At 34.6% G+C, this 21,834-nt stretch overlaps 1 protein-coding gene across 3 annotated transcripts in view; it reads left to right on the forward strand.

Annotated features, from left to right (window-relative positions):
* Positions 1-21,834, forward strand: part of LOC149420542 (carboxypeptidase D) — a 75,902-nt gene that overhangs the window by 46,910 nt on the left and 7,158 nt on the right. For 2 of the 3 annotated variants that reach the window (XR_016302732.1, XM_089636772.1), the window contains exons 3-10: positions 1,435-1,590; positions 11,059-11,192; positions 11,919-12,055; positions 13,550-13,737; positions 14,861-14,890; positions 15,132-15,308; positions 17,402-17,520; positions 18,203-18,379. Coding sequence is in view for 2 of the 3 variants with exons in the window: in XM_089636772.1 (XP_089492898.1) it covers positions 1,435-1,590; positions 11,059-11,192; positions 11,919-12,055; positions 13,550-13,737; positions 14,861-14,890; positions 15,132-15,308; positions 17,402-17,520; positions 18,203-18,379 (1,118 nt within the window). In the remaining variant the exon portion in view is untranslated. The remainder of the gene's footprint in view (positions 1-1,434; positions 1,591-11,058; positions 11,193-11,918; positions 12,056-13,549; positions 13,738-14,860; positions 14,891-15,131; positions 15,309-17,401; positions 17,521-18,202; positions 18,380-21,834) is intronic. The other variant, XM_089636773.1, reaches the window with a different exon arrangement.

Below are 21,834 nucleotides of genomic sequence, written 5' to 3' on the forward strand. Positions count from 1 at the left end.
TCTAAACTACGAAACGGATTTTGATGGAGTTTTCACTGTCATTTACAGATTTTTTCCATAGATAGAAAGTAGACAAAAGTCAATGCTTATCCTAGAATTTAAAAACCTTACTTCAAATCATTTATAACCACAACCCCGTGCAGCGTCGGGTGCACGTCAGCTAGTCTATTATAATTTGCAGCAGTTTCAAAGGTGTTTACGAAGTAGACTGGTAATTATAGATTTTTCACGACAGAAGACTTCGAAGGGACTTTCACGGCGCTTTCACTGGCTTCGGTAAATGATTATGTCGAGGTATCGTCAGCAGTTAGCAGCATAGTTATTTATTATACAAATTCTTTGATGTTTTGGGTGTGCTAATTATATTATTGAATATTTACACGAAACTCCTAGCCAAATTTGTGGTGTAAACAAAAACATCAATGAAAAATAATAGTGATGGCAGTTGGGCATTATCGAAGCGCGTTTACAATCGATGTTTCGAATTATTTGCTCATTTTTAAAAATGATATATCTCACCGTATAGCATTAGCATATATTTTAATTATTAATTTAATAATACGCTTTTTAACATTTTTAAAACTTTTTTCTATTCAAATTTTATATTCCCGAATTGTATAAAGTTAAAATCAGGATTTCGGAATCTACGAAAAATCTACATTTATTAAAATAGTACGTACTTATTTAGGCCCATAATACTGATGTATAGGTACAATAATAAAATCCATAAAGAATTTAAAGTATTCAATATATCCGTGGAGAACTTAGGATTTCAGATGCGCGGAATATATCCAGTATAACCGGTTAGTGGATGAGTTGAAAAATGCGTCGGGTTCCTAACCTAACGTCATGGGTTCAATTCCTCTGCTTGTCTTCCATCATTGCGCAAGCAGCATTTTCTGCTTTTAACTGATGGCAGTAGGAGTGTTTCAAATATTGTCAGGTTATTCGTCTTCCTCTGATAAAAAAACAACAGTTCCTAAATATTTTGTTATTTTTGCCGAAAATTCAAAGAAAATAAAATGGCCAAATTAATGAAAATTACTAAACCAAATGTGGATATTTTATGGCTCCGTTATAAGCATTCAAAAAGAAGAAGAAGATTACTGAAGATACGAATGATAAAGGGAGCGCGCTAATATTTAAAAAATATAATAATTAATAGGCGTAAGGGACTGTTGCAAAAATATTTAATTAAATACGACTTTTAAAAAATAGAGCAAAGACATTTGAGTTGAGTAGCATTTAAAGAAACAGTGTTTTTTATACCTATAGCATGTTAAATAACAGAACTGCTGTGTTTTCACAATTTTCTGAGCATGCTTTGCATGTTTTTTGAAGAGCTTAAAACATAGAAGTGTTCAAGGAAGTATGTCGGTAGAAATTTGGAATGCGGTTATGTTAACTAATTTATTTTGTTGTTTTTGTTTCCAGGACCCGTAGTGCCTTTCAACGCAGACTTTAAGGACCAAAAGACTGGGCTGGAGTTCGTTTATCATGACCACGAGGAGATGACGAGGTTCCTCAGGGCCACCAGCGCCAGGTATCCCAACCTGACTGCCCTCTACTCCATCGGGAAATCTGTGCAGGGTACGTTATTGACTTCATATTTTAGGAATTAATAAAAATAACGCTTTTTAGAGTCCTATTATGTTTTAAAAAAAAAAAATTTAATTATGATGAACGACCAAATTCGAAAAATGTTTCGAAGTTCATTTAGTTGTGCCCATCACTAAAATGGATAAAACAGAGTCATGGATAAAACACAATCCTTCTGTTCTGATTAATATATAATAAAAGATATTACTTAACGAAAAATTCTCGTCATGTAACTTATGAATTTAATATTATAAATCAATTAAATTTATTTAAAAAAAACATTGACCTTTCTCTTACATAGGTATTTATAAAAAAGAATCATGCTAAAAGTTCGACAGTCTGAGAAAAATCGACTAAAATTGTTTAAAGGATAGAGATTTTAAAATATTTGTAAATATATTGTTGTCCGATGACCTTCATTTAGCAGAGTAATGATTGACGCGTTTGACCTTTAATTTTTGGTTCCGGAATCGATTACACCCGAAGCGCAAATATATATTGACACAGATTTCATTGGAACGTGGTATTCTGTGGGTAATTTGTGTGTGTTATTATATTGAAATGTCGAGTTTGTTGAACCTCACAAAAGAAAGTTATTTTTATATACAAGGTTAAATAAATTATACTGTAGGTAAGTTATCTATATTCAATTTTTATGTTGACAAATCGCGAGTGTCAAAATCAATCTATCGGGGATTAGCAAATATGTGACAAATTTAAAAGTGATTTAGAAATCAATCATAAAATTTTATGGGTTTCAATAACATAAATATCACAATTACCAAGTTGCACATTATCGTTGATAGAAATAATGGCATCCTATAATACTTGCGCGTTAACCTGTAGGCAGGGCCAGCTCTTACTCAAACGGCGCCTGGCGCAAGTAAAATTTTGGCGCCCCTTGTAAAAACCACACGGAGAAAAATTACTGACATAAAATACTAGTTGACCCCGCAATTCTCGGCTATTGCTAATGTCTTTCTTTGGCGTATCCGACTTCTTCCAGCATTCACTACTTCATTCACTAATTCCTATTCCTCGGACGTCCCCGATTTCTCCTTTCAATCAAACCACTCTCTAAACACTCCAGGCACTAATAAGAACAAACTTGGAAATTTTCATCGACATCGATCGATTACTTTTCGAATTTTGCGAGAAAATACAAATGCTGGCTGAATTTTCAAATATTAAGATTGCTGATTTATTAAAAATCTGGACATAATTATTCATATTCCTGTTGAAAATGAATTAATTGACAGATTTACTAACAAAGTACCTATCAGTAAAGCGCGAATGTGTTATAAGTACGGAGGAACACGTGTTCGTAAAAAACCTAATATTGTGGGATTTTGTCTTAATATTTATCACGAAAATGACACCTGCATGAATATGTGTTTTGATATATTCTGAATGGACTGATGTTTTATCAGGAAATGGATTAGCATCACGTTTTTAACAGGATTTAAATAAATCAGCTATGCTCATTTTTCTCCGTGCAGTTGACGCCTAGCTAGGTAGGTGATTACTCTAATCAATAAGATTTGGAAGATTTGTATTTTTGTGTACTGCCGTTTTAATGAAAAATAATCTTAAGGGAGATATGTTAGGACTGTTAGGTGTTAGGGTAGGTTATCATCAGTAGCTTGGGGCCTTGGCAATTCGGCGCCCGGAGCGGACTGCTCCAATTGCTCCCGCATTGGGCCGGCCTTTCCTGCAGGTTGGTGTGTTCAACCAAACATCTCCTAGATCACGCAGCCGTCACTCATTTAAAAAAGCCTTCTAAGTTGTATGGAATTTTACAAAAAAAAAAAAATCAATTTATTCTTATTTATTAAAACATCTTAAAATGTTTTAGTTAATTGAAAAAAAATATATATATACATTTTTAGAGGTTCCCATACAAGTTAGGAGGCTGATTTTCATTGATTCAGTGTCCCGGACTTGTGATCTAGGAGGTTTTGGTTCAACTCCAAAAATGGATACCTTTATTAATTATCAGTGGAGTTGCGATTGTCAGTGCGATTTGGGCAGCCATCTGAAAAACCGTCTTCAAGACATTCATAGTACAGAAATAATATAATTCCACGACGACTCGACGCCCAAAGTTTAGTTCTGCGAAGAAAATCTTAATACTTTTCTCGGTTAAAAAAATGTATAAATTGCGAATTTTCGCATTGCATTATTTGCCAATAAAACCCGAAATTGTCATTTGTAGTGCATCATCGTTATTCAACTGTTAAAAATCTATACCTATAAATAAAAATATGAATGTTCGTTAGTTCAAAATCTTAAATCTTCGAAAGTTCTTTACCAATTGCTTTGAAATTTTGACACAACGTTGCATTCGGATAAGCGTGTGTTTTAATATATTTTTTTGTTGGACGTAAAGGCAACACTCTCATCTGTTTCTCTATCTGCATAGATAGACTGAGCCACAACAACGCGTGGCGGGGTACAGCTAGTAAACCAATAAGTAGACACAGTAAATACCATAGACATATGAATATTAGTAGACCTGCCCTAAGTGATTAAAAGCGTATTATCCCCACTCCCCATACCGGTTCCATTGGAGCCGGCTGGGCTCGCGTATGGCCTCAAGTGAAATTTGAAAACGTGACGTCATCATTCTTGTGCGAACTATGGTCGAGGCATCATCGGTTCATTTTACGAAATAACACGGCAAAATGTTGACTTGTGATATGAAAACTTGTAAAAATAGGTGTGAAAAAGAGAATAAACCCAATTGTCGTATTACATTCCATAAGTAAGCATTATTTTACTCTATTTTAAGCTTATTCACACCGTATTATATGGATCAGTTTTAGAAACATATACTATCACATCACAATGTAGCGATTCTCAAGTGTGCTCATCGTTGTTTACTGGGGTAAGTAAATTATGAAACATTTGTAAAAGTGTCTTAACTAAATACTCTGAAACTAACTACGACTCTGCAAACAGAAGAAATTTACTTTGCCGAATTTGGACTTCGCAAATTAGTTCATAACGTGGCGAGTAATTTGCGCTCCCATGTAAAAATGTCTACTCATTCAAAAGCAGATTTTACTTTTAAGAAGTAAATGGTGATATTATAATGCGAGATGCCTATTTACTGTCAGATTGATTTATTGACGAATCACAGTCAGCTTCACCCCCTTCGTTCTTCAACAGTTGATTTTACCCCTCGCCATTATCTTCTCGTCTATTAATTCCTATGTCTGTGGTAAATACCTATTTTTTTCCGGTCTTCTGTTATATTTTGCGGAGTAATATATGGACATACGAGTGATATATCGTCAATTATCGGTACGATTAGATTTACGATTTGGACTTTAGTAATTAGTTATTAGACATATTTTTATTTTTATTTCATCAAGCGGACTCCTTATTTTTACTAGTCGCAAAATTGTACAGTTTTAGGCATGTTTTTGGGGAGATTAAAAGTTGTCCGCTAATCAATTATACATTTGAAACAAGGTGTTTCATATATTTTTATTTGATAAATTTAACCCTTAAATGCATGACTTTTTTAATTTAAAAAAAATATATATTTTTGCAATCTTTTTATAAATTAAAAATAGGGAAAAATAATAAAAAAAATATTTTTCTATAAATTCTGTTTATTTTGAGAAAAACGTTATTAAATCATATGTGAAACACTATGCATCCATGCCTTAAAAATGTTCTTACCTAATGTTACAACAATAATTATCAGTGAATAAAGCAAACTAATTTATGACTTATACGTAAAAATTAAGACAAATAAAAACAGGGGAAAGTATTAATTTAAATGAAATGCCGTAAAACAGTTTTTGTTCTTATTAAAACATAGAGGGACTTTGCATTTTTGGCAGTGGCAGTACGTCAGACCATTGCAGGTAGGAAGTCGACACCTCTGCCTCTTCAAGGGCGGATCCAGCTTTGGCGCCAGGGGGGGGTCACGTAGTCGTGGTCAAGTTTTTTTTTTTTTTTTTTAAAGAAAGACAAACATTCCCGGGTTACGAATAACCCAACAATAACTCCTACCACCACCACAGAAAGCCGAAAATGCTTGCTTGTGTTGTGATGGAGGACTTAGGTCCGGTCAGTTACAGTTACAAGAAGTTATAATTTAATTTTGATAATAATATATACAAGTAAAAAGTAGGTATTGTTGGATATGGTAACACTAGGTATATCATTAAGATTGTCTTTTGCTCCGCAAGCCCGGGCGGCGTAGGCTGGTGTAATGTCAATTGTCAACCAATTCAGTACAGATTACAATAATAAATCGTGTTCTTATTTCACCACAATATAACATGTTGTCAGGTGTGTCTTCAACATAGTATTGTGTGTAGGAATCTTGCAACTTTTTGAATTTCCTTTTCCTCGTTGTAGTTATTCGCCATCATATATAAAAGAAATGATTGCTTAAAACGTTTCCACTCGCCAACCATATCCGTAGCATTCTGCATTTGCAGAATTTGACTCGACATTATTATTGTAACACTTTGCTTGTCACGACAAAATAGACAAATAATAACAGCTTGTTGACCGTTATTTCTTTGCTTCCTGGTAAAGAATTTGAATCGTTCCACTGTAATATTCACTGTAGGTATGAAGTGTCTATCCAGTCTATCGAAGAGTAGAATAAAAAGGGTAATTAACTAGCCGAAAGTCATTTAAAAAAGAACGTTTTCAACACGAATGTCACAAAAATGGCATGAAATTGTACGGAGTTCTGTTCATAACATCTGTCAAAACACCGCCATCTTTAGCAAAAAGCATAAATATACCAAACCACCTACTCATGCAAAAAGTCAAATCAAAGGTTAAGTGGTTAAGTTCGCAGAGAACAAACAATAAATCTAGTGAACGTTAAACGTCAAATTCAAAAATTCGCCGGATATCAAAGTGTTGCCGTATAAAAAAAATAATCAGTGTGGAATTTTACAAAATTAAGGGAACATAATCGGAGACGGAACATTTTCATGTAAATCATTCAAAATCCATCATTAAAAATAATACTATGCATTTCTAAAAAAAATTACTAACGTTTTCGTAATCTTAGTAAAAAAATCTATCCACACTTTTAGCCTTCATTTTAATTGATTCTGAAGAATTTGTTACAAATATTAAAAATGTGTCCACTTCCGAAGTTATTAATTCATCATCTAGAAAAATAAAATCTGGTACTTACCGCTAAGTCCGCTAACTTTATAGTTATACACGGGTTATAAAGTTTTAAAATCGTTGAACGTAAAATATATTAATTGTAAGGTATTGTTTTATTAATCTAAAATATAAATAACTTGCATCCCTCGTGCGGCATAATTTTATTTTTTTTAAATTCAATTATAATTTCGCCGAAATAAATTAAAATGTTAGCCTTGGGCAAAACCTCGATGAACGAGGTTGTGTCTCGCCTTAAGAATTGCTTTAGGAAGTATAGGAAGGCTGGTAATTCGCGCGGGCGCGTTAGACCTGTCCAGACCTGTCAAAAAACTTCCGAAAGAATAAGTTCTGTAACTTACTAAAATTACGTTAAGTGACTTTTGGTGTCGTTTACATTGGGAATTTGGCCAAACTCGCCTTCAAGAGCGATTTACAGGAAAAAAACTTACGAGTCTAACCCCAGCCTTAGAACATTAACAAATAACATTTGAGTTTAAACACACATACACTGGCATAATGAAGAAACTGATTAGATTACTTACCATTTCTTGTAATGAATTGAATTTGCAGCAACAATTTTTAAGAACACTATTACTTATATTGGAACTTATTTTTTTTAACTTAGTAAACAAATAAAAGTAAACACTTTATTAATAAAGTTTAGTCGTTCCGATTGAGGTTAGGTTTTGCTAGACGCTAGACGTTAGTCGAAACAAAGCGCGCGCAAGCGTCACACGTGGTTACACGAAATGTGTCATAATAATATGAAAGGTGGCGGCCGAAGCGCGCGCCGGTGGCGGTGCGCGGTGACGCGGTAACATTCGAATTTTCGATGCGTTCGTTCCCGAATAATGCTTTTGCCGTCAAACAAAGTATTATATTAAATTAATTAAATATTGAAAGTACTTAAATAAAATTTATATTGTGACAAAAAATATATAAAAACATTATGTTTAACAATTTTAATTAGTGGTCCACCTAGGTCCTGGATGGGCCCAGGACATAGGTAGTCATGACCCCCCCCTGGGCTGGGGCCCAGGGGGGGGGTCATGACCACCGTGACCCCCCCCCTGGATCCGCCACTGTGCCTCTTTTCGTGCCATGTTGGCCAATGAGATACCTCATCTCTCCTTATGTCTTTTGGGGGGACATTTACTTTTGGGCCTTTTTTCTTCTTTTGTAAAACGGGCTCTAAACTTCCACTTGGCCGACCAGTTCGTTTGTTGGTACACTTAGAGTCAACGGTGCATAAAGAGTCAGACCATTGCAGGTAGGAAGTCGACACCTCTGCCTCTTTTCGTGCCATGTTGGCCAATGAGATACCTCATCTCTCCTTATGTCTTTTGGTGGGACATTTACTTTTGGGCCTTTTTTCTTCTTTTGTGAAACGGGTCTAAACTTCCACTTGGCCGACCAGTTCGTTTGTTGGTACACTTAGAGTCAACGGTGCATAAAGATCGAGCAATTAGGGTTTTAAATTGGGCAAGGCGCATAGTATTTTTTGTATGGCATTTTTTTGATCTTGTACTTTATAGAAACCAATAATTTACTATAGTCATATCAACTAAGTGGTATAGCACCCTCATATACCATCTATTGCTTCTCATCGCAATTTTATATCTTCCCATGACACTGTCTAGTAAGTCAACTCCTCCCATATGTCTGTTGTACTCTGTTATAGCAAATGGGCAGTTAACTGTGACCTTAGTTTTCTTTTTTTTTTGTCATAACGTTCAACAGTTTTCATTGGAAGTTCCCCTGCAAAAGACAATATTAATGTGACCACCTTGTTATTCTTCCAAACAACATTAGACATTTCAACGCCTTGATAATTCCATTAAATTCCGAGCTTGTTCCTCGTGGAGCATTTTTCATTATTTTTTCATCTGGTAGCTTACATCCAGGAATTCTATTCCTCCTATTTGTCCCAAAACATTGAATGCCTGAGCAAGCCAAATAGGAATCATCTGAATCGTAATTTGATGGCGCAATAATTTTCATCATCCGTAAAATCCATTAGATCGTCACTGTTAGATGAGCGATTAATTATTTCGTCCAACTCCTTTTCGGATAAACCCCTCTTTGCCATTCTCAAACAACATTATGCTATGATTAGTAATGACTAAATACAAATGTCAAAATATGGTCTCAGTGCATAGTGTTACATATATGATATAATAACGTTTTGTCAAATTTAGAATGTCAAAATACATAATACACATTAAATTTATATTTAAAACACATAAACCTACCTTATTATTTGTGAAATAATATAATTACGATCCAACACGTAGAAAAAACACTATATTTTGATATAATACTGGACATCAAAATGCAAACAATCTGTAACCTCCAACTGTCAAGTTTAAAATCAAAATTTCAAATTGTTGTGTTTCATCTATTCTAATTTTTCGACAACATTATTATGCAGAAATAATGTAAAAACAATACTGTAATACCAAAACCCACCAACAGATGTCAAAATGAATAAGAAATAAAAAAAGCAAATTATATCAGATGTGTTACACTATGCAGTTAAGGGTTAAAAAATTATAATTTCGGTGATTTTCTCAACTACCATACTAGACTTATGCCCGTATTATGGTAGTCGTACATGATGTATGTAAGAATAACAATAATAAAACAAAGGAAAAAGATATTTTTATGGTAAAATAAAAACATTAAAAAAATTATTATAGAAACCGTATTAGAAATAAAAATAAACATAAAACTGATTGATAAAAAGATATTTTAAAGAAAATAGAAATAAAAATATTGAAAGTAAATACATGCAAAATTTTACCAAATTATTTTAATATCATAATTTTTTTTAAACTTGTTAATCTTGGTACGTACTTATCTAGAAATGTACCTATTTACGGTCACATAGTCACATTGAATTTAGCGATACAAAAAATAAATAAATGATAAGAGTTAAAACTTTTTTTTAAACAGTGTTAGGAACTCATGTATTCTTTAAAGAAAGCTCGTCTCCTGTCAAATAGCCAATGTTGAACACGGATAGTAAAAGGGATATAGATTTAATTGACTTTATATCGGTGTTTAAGGCATTGTATATTTTAGGAGCGATGAACCAGAATTGTCGTTGATCGAATGTAGTTCTAGTTTTAGGGAGCACGCGTCACAGGTTTGATAAAAATCGGGTGTGTGCTTGATGTTGTGGAGGCACCAGCAAGTTATTATTTAATATGTAGCACAAGCTTGTCTTAGTAAATAACTGGCGAATATCTAAGACCCTAATTTTAGCCAATAGTTCGTTACCATAATATAATATACAGGGTTTTCCAATAAGAGGTGTTATTTTGATATTCAATCGTAAAAGATCAATGGTTTCGTTGCTTGTGTGGCAAGTAGAGCCGTCTTGTTGAAAGTAAACGTTGTCCAGATCAATACCATCCAATTCCGGCCATAAAAAATCATTTATCATCTTTCGATAGCGCAATCCATTCACCGTAACTGTTGCTCCAGCCTCATTTTCGAAAAAGTAAGGTCCAATGACTCCGCCGGACCATAAAACGCACCAAACAGTCACACCTTGAGGATAGAGAGGCTTTTCAACAATATCTCTTGGGTTTTCCGAGCCCCAGATGCGACAATTTTGCTTGTTGACGAAGCCACCGAGGTAGAAATGGGCCTCATCGCTCAAGATGATTTGCATTTGATTCACTCAAGTGAATTTTAATAATTTCAATGCGTTTTTGAAGCGTGTATCGTTCCATTTTTATTAATGGCGTAGTTTCTACTTGTCAAATGTCAAAAAATGACAGCTTCAAAAGTAACATCTACCGAAATAGCGGGCTATTCAAAATAACACCACTTATTGGGAAACCCTTTACAACATATAATACTGCTATAAATATGTCGTAATGACAATGCGGAAAAATTTTATCACAGATAAAATGAACGAAACGTGACAAAACTTTATAAAACGTCACACAAATCACAAAACTACCATTTTTGCACTCATCGATACTAACCACAGAATACATCAAGTATCACTATGTAATATTTGTTATGATTAATGAATAATCGTAATTGTCCACATAATCGTTACATCATAAGTGAAATGATGTATCCGGGAGTTTTTAAATATTGTTTTTTTTTTTTAAACCCGCCTCTCAAATTGCCTGCCTGTATAAAATATATATCGGAAACATTAGGTTTTGCTCATTCTTTTGATTGGATGTTCCTCCGGCTAGTGTGCAATAAGTCGGTGGTATTTTAAAGTTTGTGTAAGTAATGTAATGTGTAACTGTAATTATTGTGTTGTGTTTGTTTGAGCAGGTCGCGAGTTGTGGGTCATGGTAGTGTCGGCATCCCCGTACGAGCACATGATCGGCAAACCTGACGTGAAGTATGTGGGGAACATACATGGAAATGAGGCCGTCGGAAAAGAACTGCTTCTTCACATGATTCAGGTACCTACTAACTACCATTCTTTACTTGCTCCCATTATAGTTTAGTACCTATTGTTAATTTATGTACACGGTATCAGAAAACTCGTAGTTCAAGAGGAAAACTGATGAATCTACATCAAAATTGGAGTCGATTTTCTAATAAAACATTTTTTGATTTAAGCTATCGTTTTCGAGTAAATCGAGTTAAAAGTTGGAATTTTTTAGGTAAAATTAAAAAAAAAACAGTCGCTGGGGGGCTAATTTCAGCTGTTTACAATGCGTCGAAGCGTAGACCTGGCTCCAGTTTTTTTTAACCCTTTAGTTGCCGAAAATAAAGAAAAAAAGTTTAAAAAAAAACGAAATGAAAAAGTTTTTTTTTGGATTACATTGGAGTTTCATTGTGTACCTACTTTGTACAAAGCGCTCATGAGTTTTTATGCTAAACACAGATTGCCTAATAATTCGTTTGCTAGTAAGCAATTTGCAATTTGATAATATAATAACCTGTTTTATGTTGACAATTTACGTATTTTTGAATAAGTCTTCAATTAATTTTACGTTACGTAAAAAAACCGAAAATTTAATCTTTAAAAATGTGCATCTAAACAGGCTAATTTAATGTCGCGGAGTGCGAGACATGGAACCTTTTAGTGGAAATATATTTGTCTCGCATTGTGCGCCATTGGAGCGGTAAGGGTTAATTATTAAAATTAAAATATATATATAATACTCACTGTCTGTTTCCAGTATTTGGTGACTTCATATGAGACAGACAGCTATATCAAGTGGCTGCTGGATAACACTCGCATTCACATTCTACCGTCTCTTAACCCTGATGGATATGCTGTCAGCAAGGAGGGCCAGTGCGACGGAGGACTTGGAAGGTTAAACTACAAATTAATCATAATATTATGTTTCTCATTAAAACAAATAAAGCATTTGATGTAGAAATTCTAGATAACCTTTGAGTAGGTACGCAATTCCATTGAGTAGGTATGTAGCGTCAAGAGAACATCCAGAATGTCTCATTAATAATAGACAGCTCGACGCTACTTAGGTACGTACTTGCAGGTACGTACTTGCAGCCGAAATAAAAAAAAGCAACCTACCTACGTCGCAGTCGGTCTGGCACACTACGACAACTCGCCAGAAGGTTCGAGTCTACCGCCTGTGCATAATTGCCGCGCCGCCGAAACTTCGCGAAAGGCCCAGACTGAGCGAGTGGCTTCGATTTAGTTGCCATTCATCTACCTACTGTTGCCACCGGCCGAACAGTATAAATAAGCCCGACGCAGCGAGTCAGGCAGTCAGTCATCAACCTGCCGTCAACGATTTACAAATCTTGCGAGTGACGATCGGAGCGTCCCGCGCCCCTCGCGAAGGACAATATACCCGGCTTCGCACGTACACATCACGGACTCCATCGGGACATCATCATAGCGCTTTGGCCCAGATCGCCGTCCCTGGCCAGCGCTACACGGATTACAGCGCCCTGGTTCCAGCGTCTCTGACCAGCGCTTCATCCACGCCACCATGACCTTCACCGACACCGCCTTTTCATTTCGTGCCTTTCACTACCTGATCCCCAAAGTGGTGACCCCGACGTGATTGTGTTACCCCGACTCACCGGTAACCCCGTCTCAAAATGGGTGATCAGTTAAGGCACCACGGAGAAAATAATTACTTTGTATAAAAACGTTAAAGAAGCGGTAACTTTAAGTGATTTTTTAAAAAGATTATCAATGTTTTGAATACCGATTAAGTACGGTCACACCAAGTGGTTTGCTACGTTTGGTGACTGAGCAGGGGTGCCCGGGTACGTTTCCTGCTGGACTCTCTAGACCCATTGCAAAGAAAAGAGTTCTCATGTTACGTTGTTCTTGAGACCGTTAGGTGATATTTCCTGAATACACCTTTACATCTTTGTTGTTTGGTGACCAGATCTGAATACTTTCACCTTCCTATTCCCCATCTAATTCCCCTTCCTACTATCTTCAGCCTCACAACATAGCCCAATTGGGGATGCCATAGTCTTACTGGCTTCAGAGGCTTGGGACTCTTGTGTGTTTTCACATTAAAAAAAAAATCTTACAGCTACACAATAAAATCAGAAAGGTTGCAATAAATTTGGGTGTCGTATTGTCTAGTCAAGTTTAGTTGAGTAGGTCGGCACATAATGGTACGTATACATTATTAGTAAACCTGAACGTGAACCGAGCCACAAATTACGGGAAATGAACGAAGCAACCGCAAGCAGCGTTTCGCGCCCTTTACAGTTGCTTTGTTCCTTTCCCATAAGTTGAGTTTCAGTTCGGCAGTTCGGCTCGCGTATGTATACGTAGCATCACACACTAACAGAGTTATAATGTTTCCTACAGATACAATGCCCGAGGGTTCGACCTGAACCGCAACTTCCCCGACTACTTCAAGCAGAACAACAAGCGAGCCCAACCAGAGACAGAGGCCGTCAAGGAGTGGATCAGTAAGATACAGTTCGTGCTGTCGGGTTCTCTGCATGGAGGCGCGCTGGTGGCCAGCTACCCATTCGACAACACCCCCAACTCCAGTAGGTTTAAATTCCGCCATTACTCGATCATTATATTCACTAACTAACTATGTATATCTAGAACACGCTGCCAATGAATGCAAGCTCCATTAATTTCTTGTTGGAATACATTGATTAGTTCCACAGGGCGATGTCTGACGACCTAGACTGCCTCATAGACCTTGATTTATTGATTAGCTCCACAGGGAACAGTCTGAGGACCTAGACTGCCTCATAGACCTTGTTTTATTGATTAGTTCCACAGGGTGATGTCTGACGACCTAGACTGCCTCATAGACCTTGATTTATTGATTAGTTCCACAGGGTGATGTCTGACGACCTAGACTGCCTCATAGACCTTGATTTATTGATTAGTTCCACAGGGTGATGTATGAGGACCTAGGCTGCCTCATAGACCTTGATTTATTATACTACTTAGAAAAATGTATAAAGAACAAAATCAACATCATTTGGGCTAATAAAACTTCAGGTTCCACTTTAGATTTTTATCAATGGCGTCGCTCTGAAAGCTGAAAAAATATTTTTCTGTTCTATGCTCTGGCCTTCAACAGGTTAAATGCCGATTCCAAGTCCGTTTCAGCTTCTGAACAAATTGTAATCAGCAGAAGTGGATAACTATCATGTTGTTAAGCTTGTCAGCTTATTAAAATTTGACAGAAAGATGAAATGTACGTTATATTTGAATTTCTGCAAAACAACTGGGCCTTAATGAGCATATATTTAACAATAATCTTTAAACATGTATTATAATATGAATTTTACGATGGCTTGCCATTTCATTATAATTTGCTAACACATAATAATTATTATTATAAAATATTTATGTATTAACCTCTTGAACGCCAGCATATCCTTGAGAAAATCATTTCTCTGAATATAACTAGCTATTCCGGGGAGACTACAATAGTCGAATATAATATACTAGTTTTGTAAATATACAAACACATTCTCTGGTAAGACAGTACAATCTAAAATAACATTTTGCAAAACACAAATGAACTATAATGAAAATAGAATCAGCTGGCGCGCGGTGAAAATTTAGTGTTTGAGAAGTTATTATTATTTTCTGGTACTTATATAAAATAAAAATCTTTATTACTTTCCATGCAACTCTTTATCAAAGGGATTTGTCGTTCGTCTGCATTATGCTCGGGTAAGTTGGTATTTAAATCGTGTTTCTATAAATTTAAATACTTTTAAAAAAATACAATTATCGCGTATGTCGCGCATAATTTCTTTAGTTTCATGCCAAATGTACTTTTAATTATTCATTTAGAACACATAAACAGCCATATTATGTAAATTCAAATAAATGGAGTTGGAGTAGAACAATTCTATTGTATTTAGAAAAAACGTTATTAGATTGTTTTCCTTTACTTGTCCCCTCGGTGCAGTCTTCCAAAGCTACTCTTCGTCTCCCTCCCTAACCCCGGACGATGATATCTTCAAGCACCTGTCCCTCATCTACTCCAACAACCACGCCAAGATGTCACGCGGCGTATCCTGCAAGTCCGGCTCGCAGAACTTCGAACACGGCATCACAAATGGGGCGGCTTGGTATCCTCTGACAGGTAAAAACATTTAGGGGGTATTTCACTATCTCTGATTATGTTCTGACTAAGCACTAATCCGCGGATTAGTCATTTTTTCGTTTTCACTATATCTGAATAACGCTAACGCTCGGGTTAAAGTTCGATTTGACTAATCAGTGCTCGAACCTCACGTTAGGCGCTATTCCTCGAATCAAAGATGGCGTCAAAACATTCCGAGTTTGACAGCGGAGAAGTGAGTCGAATTTTGTTGCGAATTATTATGGATACCGAGGTTTTTGATTTACAGAAGCAGGTGAAAGGGCGGCGATGCGAAGGCCGCGAGTTTTAAGAGCTCGAATGAATTTGAATGCTTGTATGATCCATCCTGAATTATTTGATTGTGTTCAAAATAAGAAACAATGTATTAATTCGACACGAATCTATCTAAAATGACCTGATAATCAACATAACATAATCAAAAAATGCACACTTTGCGGTGTGCGGAATGTAGCGGGAAACTTGTCAACTGGCGTTGACGTTAGCATTCCATAGACATTGCAGCAAAACATGACAGCCGTTAGTAGATTGGGTAACTGCAAACATTTTGCGATGTTGCCAGACTATTTCGAGTGTTATCTATCCGGAAGCTCGGCAACAATGGTGAAACGGTCGCTGTTGAATAACGAAGTTATTCTGATCTTTAAAGCCAGCCAATGGCTAGCTAGTCAGATATTTAGCCCGACATAGTGAAATACCCCCTTAGTATGTATCAGTTACGATTATTCAATAACTTTATTTGGTTTTGTCACCGAGAGCTCTTTCTATGACATCGCCATTTAAGATAAAGAAGGGGAGTTTACAATGGATCTATCAACCATATTACCCTTTAAGAATCTAGTACAAACTTCTAACAGTTGTGAGTAGTCACTTAAAAATAGGAACAAAGAACTTTAAAAAGTCTCAAACTCCAAGTCTCTTCATTTGCACAGCTTCTCTTTAGAATTTCTCGGTTGACACAAATATGTTTTGCTCACAACATTGTCTCAATTTGAAATTGACATTTAACACAATGAAGGCAAGACAGAAACTTTGGGTCAACAGAATTACAAATACCCAGGAACAAAAAAATATAAATTTCCTCAAAAGAATTCAAAACAAAATAAAAGAATTAACTGAAAACTTAAACTAAAAAAATATATCATTAAAGAAGAAGATAATACTTGTAAATCTAAACGTAACATGAATCAACAAGACAAACAAAAATAAGAAGGTAACATTCTCAACTGGGAATCGAACCCAGGATCTCTGTCTTACCGGGACAATGCTTCTAACCACTCAGCCATTAGGATCTAATTATTTTACGCCATATTTGTCAATCTCATCTTTCAAATTCATAATTAAGGCGATGCACTACGTCATGTAATATTTTAAATTGAGCCGCTATCAATAACACCCCTTACGTAGATGGCGATAAGGTTTAAATTCCCGCTTAACACCATCCGCCTATTTTGATTTATGCAAGAAAAAAACATGGCCGAAAAGTGCCTTTTATTTTATTTTGTGGATGTTCAGGCATAAATATTTAATCTTTTTCCGATCATTTTATAAATAACTTAATTTGCCACATTATACAATAAAATCATAACCGAAAATAGGTACGCAAGTAGGAGATTTTGAACTTTAAAGCAGTTTTCATAGGCCGTATACATTATTTTTTTCTGGGCTTATAAAAACACTTATCTAAAAAATACTCGATTATTTCAAAGGCCAAGATGTATTCTACTCGCAGTATTTAATTAAAGCATCTGAAACATTTTTAAGTGACCAAATTTTCAAACCAAAAACACAGGATTTTGCATTATTACGTAGTGCATCGTCTTAACAATACTATTTCAACTAATTTTTCCCATATATTTGGCTGCTATCTTATTACGATTACAAAGCTTTAAAGAATTTATTTGTAATGTAGATAGTGTCTCCGATAATCATATCCGATTTTTATTTATATGGGACACCTATGATATAAAAAAGACAATAAGGAAGAAAGGAAAAAAGAAATTTAATAAGAATAAAATGTATTTTTCTGCTCCAAACATTACGATTGCATTATTATCAGCATTTTGGTGTTTCAGGTGGAATGCAAGACTACAATTACGTATGGTATGGGTGTATGGAAGTCACTTTGGAATTATCGTGCTGCAAATTCCCGCCAGCGCATGAACTGCCTAAATATTGGCAAGATAATAAAGCAGTAAGTATTGTCATTCTAAAAACTTCAATATGTTTCAATAGAGCATTAGTTTACTATGGTCAACCATGACAATAATTATTTTCTCATTACCTTTTGTAAACATAGTACTTATGTACTTCCTATTTACAATAGTAAGTAGAAAAGTTTGTTTTAATTTATGGAATAAAATAGCAATTACATTTTATTGAATTTTAGTAGAACATTTTTTAGAAAGTTTTTTGGGATATCTACTTAACTCAATTAATTATTTGCATCACATTGGTAAGATATAAGGGCAAATAATTTTAAAAAATACTAATTTCGATTGTGGGTCTGTCTGTCCGGTTCAATGAACTCGAATGTGGTTTGAATTTAAGTCTCATTTTCTAAATAGGTACTGATTGTGTCAAGTACCTACCTACAATGTAATGTTTTAATAGAAAATTATTTCCATTGCCACATTAAAAATTGGAACTGATATATAGAATTCGGACTATCCAGTGATTTTTCACAGGTCTGCTCTAACATTATTGTATTTTCAAGGAATGTAATCTACTAGTAGGTACTATTGTCTTTTTCCAAAGGAATGTGAAGCCAATGGGGGGTGTTTGAATCCCCCAAACCCCTCTAATATACATCATTGTCCACTCCGATGGAGAAACGGTGTGATGGTTAGTTATTAAAAATATATTTTTGTTTTCAGTCCCTCATCAAGTTTCTGTCGGAGGCACATAGAGGTGCCCATGGATTTGTGATGGACGAAAATGGCAACCCCATTGAGAAAGCCTACCTGAACATCAAGGGAAGGGATGTCAGATTTCAGACCACCAAGTACGGAGAATTCTGGAGGATCCTGTTGCCAGGAGTGTATAAATTAGAGGTAGGAAGTTTGCATAAAAACAGAATTTTTTTTGGCATCTTGAATTTTGCACAAAAATTTTATGTCTTGAATTTCTAGATTAATGCAATTTCATTTTACATTTAGCAATGGTATTTTTATCATGTGCTGTGGAGCTTTAAAATATATCCATATATCTGTCGAAAAATAAGGTAAGACACCACGCTGTTCTGTATTTTTGAATAGTTCAATTAACTAACCAGTGGAGAGCTAGTCGCCCACAAAGGGGTTAGATAGCTTTCACACTTGTACACCAGGCGATCACAATGTGGGCGCTTACTTTTCAAAATTAATTACAATATATTTGAACCTTCCCACAGCTCTCGTTTTCCAGTTGTAAGCTGAGAGAATGCTTTCACTGATAGTCAAGAGTTGGCAGAAATCAATTTTCAATGAAATTAGATATAATTTTATAAAGGTAGAGATGTCAACAGTAATGAGATACTTTTATTATGGTGGTGTATTGTCATGTCAAAAATGAGAATTTATGTGTATTTCCGCTTTGCAATGAAATCCAAATAAATGGAATATTTCTGAATGTATCCGAAAACTAAAAACTGTTTTTGAAAGATGATAAAATACGTTTTCAAATTTTATTATTACAAATAAACATATAATTTTTTTTATATATTAAATCTTGTAAAAAACATAAAAGTTTTTAAATCAAACATGAAAAATGGCCCACCTTAACTGATAATGAAAATAAACACATATCTAAACAAATAAACATCTGCCACCTTACTTTTTTGTCATCTCTAAATAGTATAAAATAATGTCGCTATCCGCATCTGTCTGTTTGTGCGCTTTGTTATTATAAATTATGCAACAGATTTTTAAAGGGTTTTCATTACCATTTAGAGAATTTATTCCACAAGGTTTATATCAGAGATGTGCAAAATGGGTACCCAAAACCATTTGAAATGCAAAATGCAAATGGGTCAAAAATTTTCCATTTGAAAATGCAAAATGCAAAATGGTTTTTAGAAAAGCATTTCAAATGCAAAATGCAAAATACCTATTTTCAAAATGCATTGAAAATGCAAAATGGTTTCTCAGGTCAAGCAATTAAAATAATTATAGAATTTTTAAACAATTTTGTCATTTAATAATGGACATCAATGTAGAACAAACATATTAATTACATGATGGTAAATCCAAAAACACCACGACTACATATTATGAAATCACAACAAATTTGCGCGGGACTAATTTTGCCAACGTAAAAACATAGAAACTTTTTATTTTTTTTTATTTTTTTTTTATTTTTTATTTTAGCGACTATATAAAATAATTGTTACATACAAAATATAATGGTGAAATTAAGTATAAAATATTGTATTTCTTAGTCCTCCTCACTAGGGGGTCCTGTGCCGAGGCGGACTAAAGTTATTTAAATATGGTTTATTTGTCTTCTATGTCGTTTTTAGTGTCTTCTATGTCGTTTTTAGTGTCTTCTATATCGTTTTTAGTGTTTTCATTAGGGTTTTTTCATTGACCTCTTTCAGCCATATTTTTATTAATGATTTGTATTCATTAGGATTTTTTATTAGTTTTATGTCTTGGGGAAGGATGTTATGGAGTTTTGTTGCAAAGTATGTATAGTTTCTTTGTCCGAATGTGGTTTTATAACTTGGAATATTTTTTATATCATTTTTGTTCGATGCATACACAGTCTAGTAGAGGATTTGTTATTTTTGAAGAGCTTCAATAATATATTTTTGGCATATATTTGCTGTACATTTGGTACGTCAAAGGAATTGAATATTTCAATTGAAGGCGTTCTAATTGGTACTTTCAATATGGTCTTTATGATTCCTTTTTGAATCGTATTCAGGTTATGTAGGTACGTATGTGTAGCAGATCCCCATCCTATGATTCCATATTCAATTCGAGAATGACATAATGCGTAGTAGACCTTTTTCATATCCTTTTTATTTTATACGTTTCTTAGATTTTTAAAGAAATATATAAGGCTTGTGAGTTTTTCCGTAATACCTTTGATGTGTAGGTCCCATCTAAGATTTTCGTCGATTATTACTCCGAGATATTCTATGAATAAAGCCAAACACTTTTTCCCTTCATCTATGTTTTTTATGGCTATGCTTGTTAGATTTTCTATGGCATCATTGGTGCTTAGATTTTCCCTAAAGCCATATTGGGATGGTGATAATAATTTGTTTTGTTCAAGAAAATGAACAATTTGCTTCTTCATTACAGTTTCCAAGATTTTTGAAAAGGAGCTTAAGAGACTTATGGGTCGGTAGTTATATATATCCTTTTTGTTACCACTTTTATGTATAGGTATAACTGTTGCTTTTTTAAGGCATGAGGGGAATACATTTGTAGATATAGACAGATTGACCAAGTATGTCAAAGGGAAGGTCAGTTCATTTTGGAGTTGTTTTATTGTTTTATTTGAGATTATATCATTTCCCGATGATTTATTAACATTGAGGGATACAATTGCGTTTCTGATTTCAGTATTGGTTACATTAGTTAACTTTAATTTATCTATCTGGTTCATATTTTCCTTTTCTTCTGGTAAAATGCTAGTTTTTGGATGTCTGATTTGCTTTGCCAAATTTGACCCTATATTTGTAAAAAATTCGTTTACGTATTCGAGAATTTTGTCCGGATGCTTTTCGAAAGAGATTTGGGTATTTTCAATTGTTAGTTCATCTATGCTTTTGTTATGGGATGATTTTGCACTTGTAATTTCATTAATGATCTTCCATAATTTGCGTGGGTCATTGTTACATTCGTCTATTTTTTTCTTATAATAATTTTCTTTGACATTGCGTACAACATTATTGCAAATATTTCTGTATCTTTTATAATATCGTTGTATAAAAATATCACAAGGATTTAAACTAACTTTCCTGTGTAGTTCATCTCTTTTTCTAATGCAATTTATAACGCTTTGGGTTATCCATGGTTTAAGATGTTGATTTTTATGTGAAATCTTTTTTTCTATTGATTTGGTATTTGACATGATGGTATGAGTTATATATTCAATGAATTTACTCCAGGCACTATTTGTATCAAGGTTCTCCAGTAGGTTTATCCAGTTTGTATTTAGTAATTACTACTACTATCTAACTACTATCTAACATTTAATATTACAGCGTCATGGCCCCATGTTCAGTATTTGAATCAGTATTTTTTGTAATGGTATCACTCAATTGCCAGGGCTTCTACCGGGGAGCAACTTGACAAATGTAAATTATCTCTCATAGCGAGGTTGAGGACCGACTGATATTTGGGGCTTATGAAAAAAAGATGAGTGGAGATAGTAGGAAGAATGTTGCAAAAAAGCATTTAAAATGGAAAATGCATTGAGAAAAGCATTTAAAATGCAAAATGGAAAATACCCATTTTGCATTTCCATTTGAAATGGATTTATTTGAAATAAAGCACATCTCTGGTTTATATATATA

This window comes from Hesperophylax consimilis, chromosome 10, assembly GCF_061612785.1.
Source record: "Hesperophylax consimilis isolate HC1 chromosome 10, BYU_Hcon_1.0, whole genome shotgun sequence".
Classification (NCBI taxonomy): Eukaryota; Metazoa; Arthropoda; class Insecta; order Trichoptera; family Limnephilidae; genus Hesperophylax; species Hesperophylax consimilis.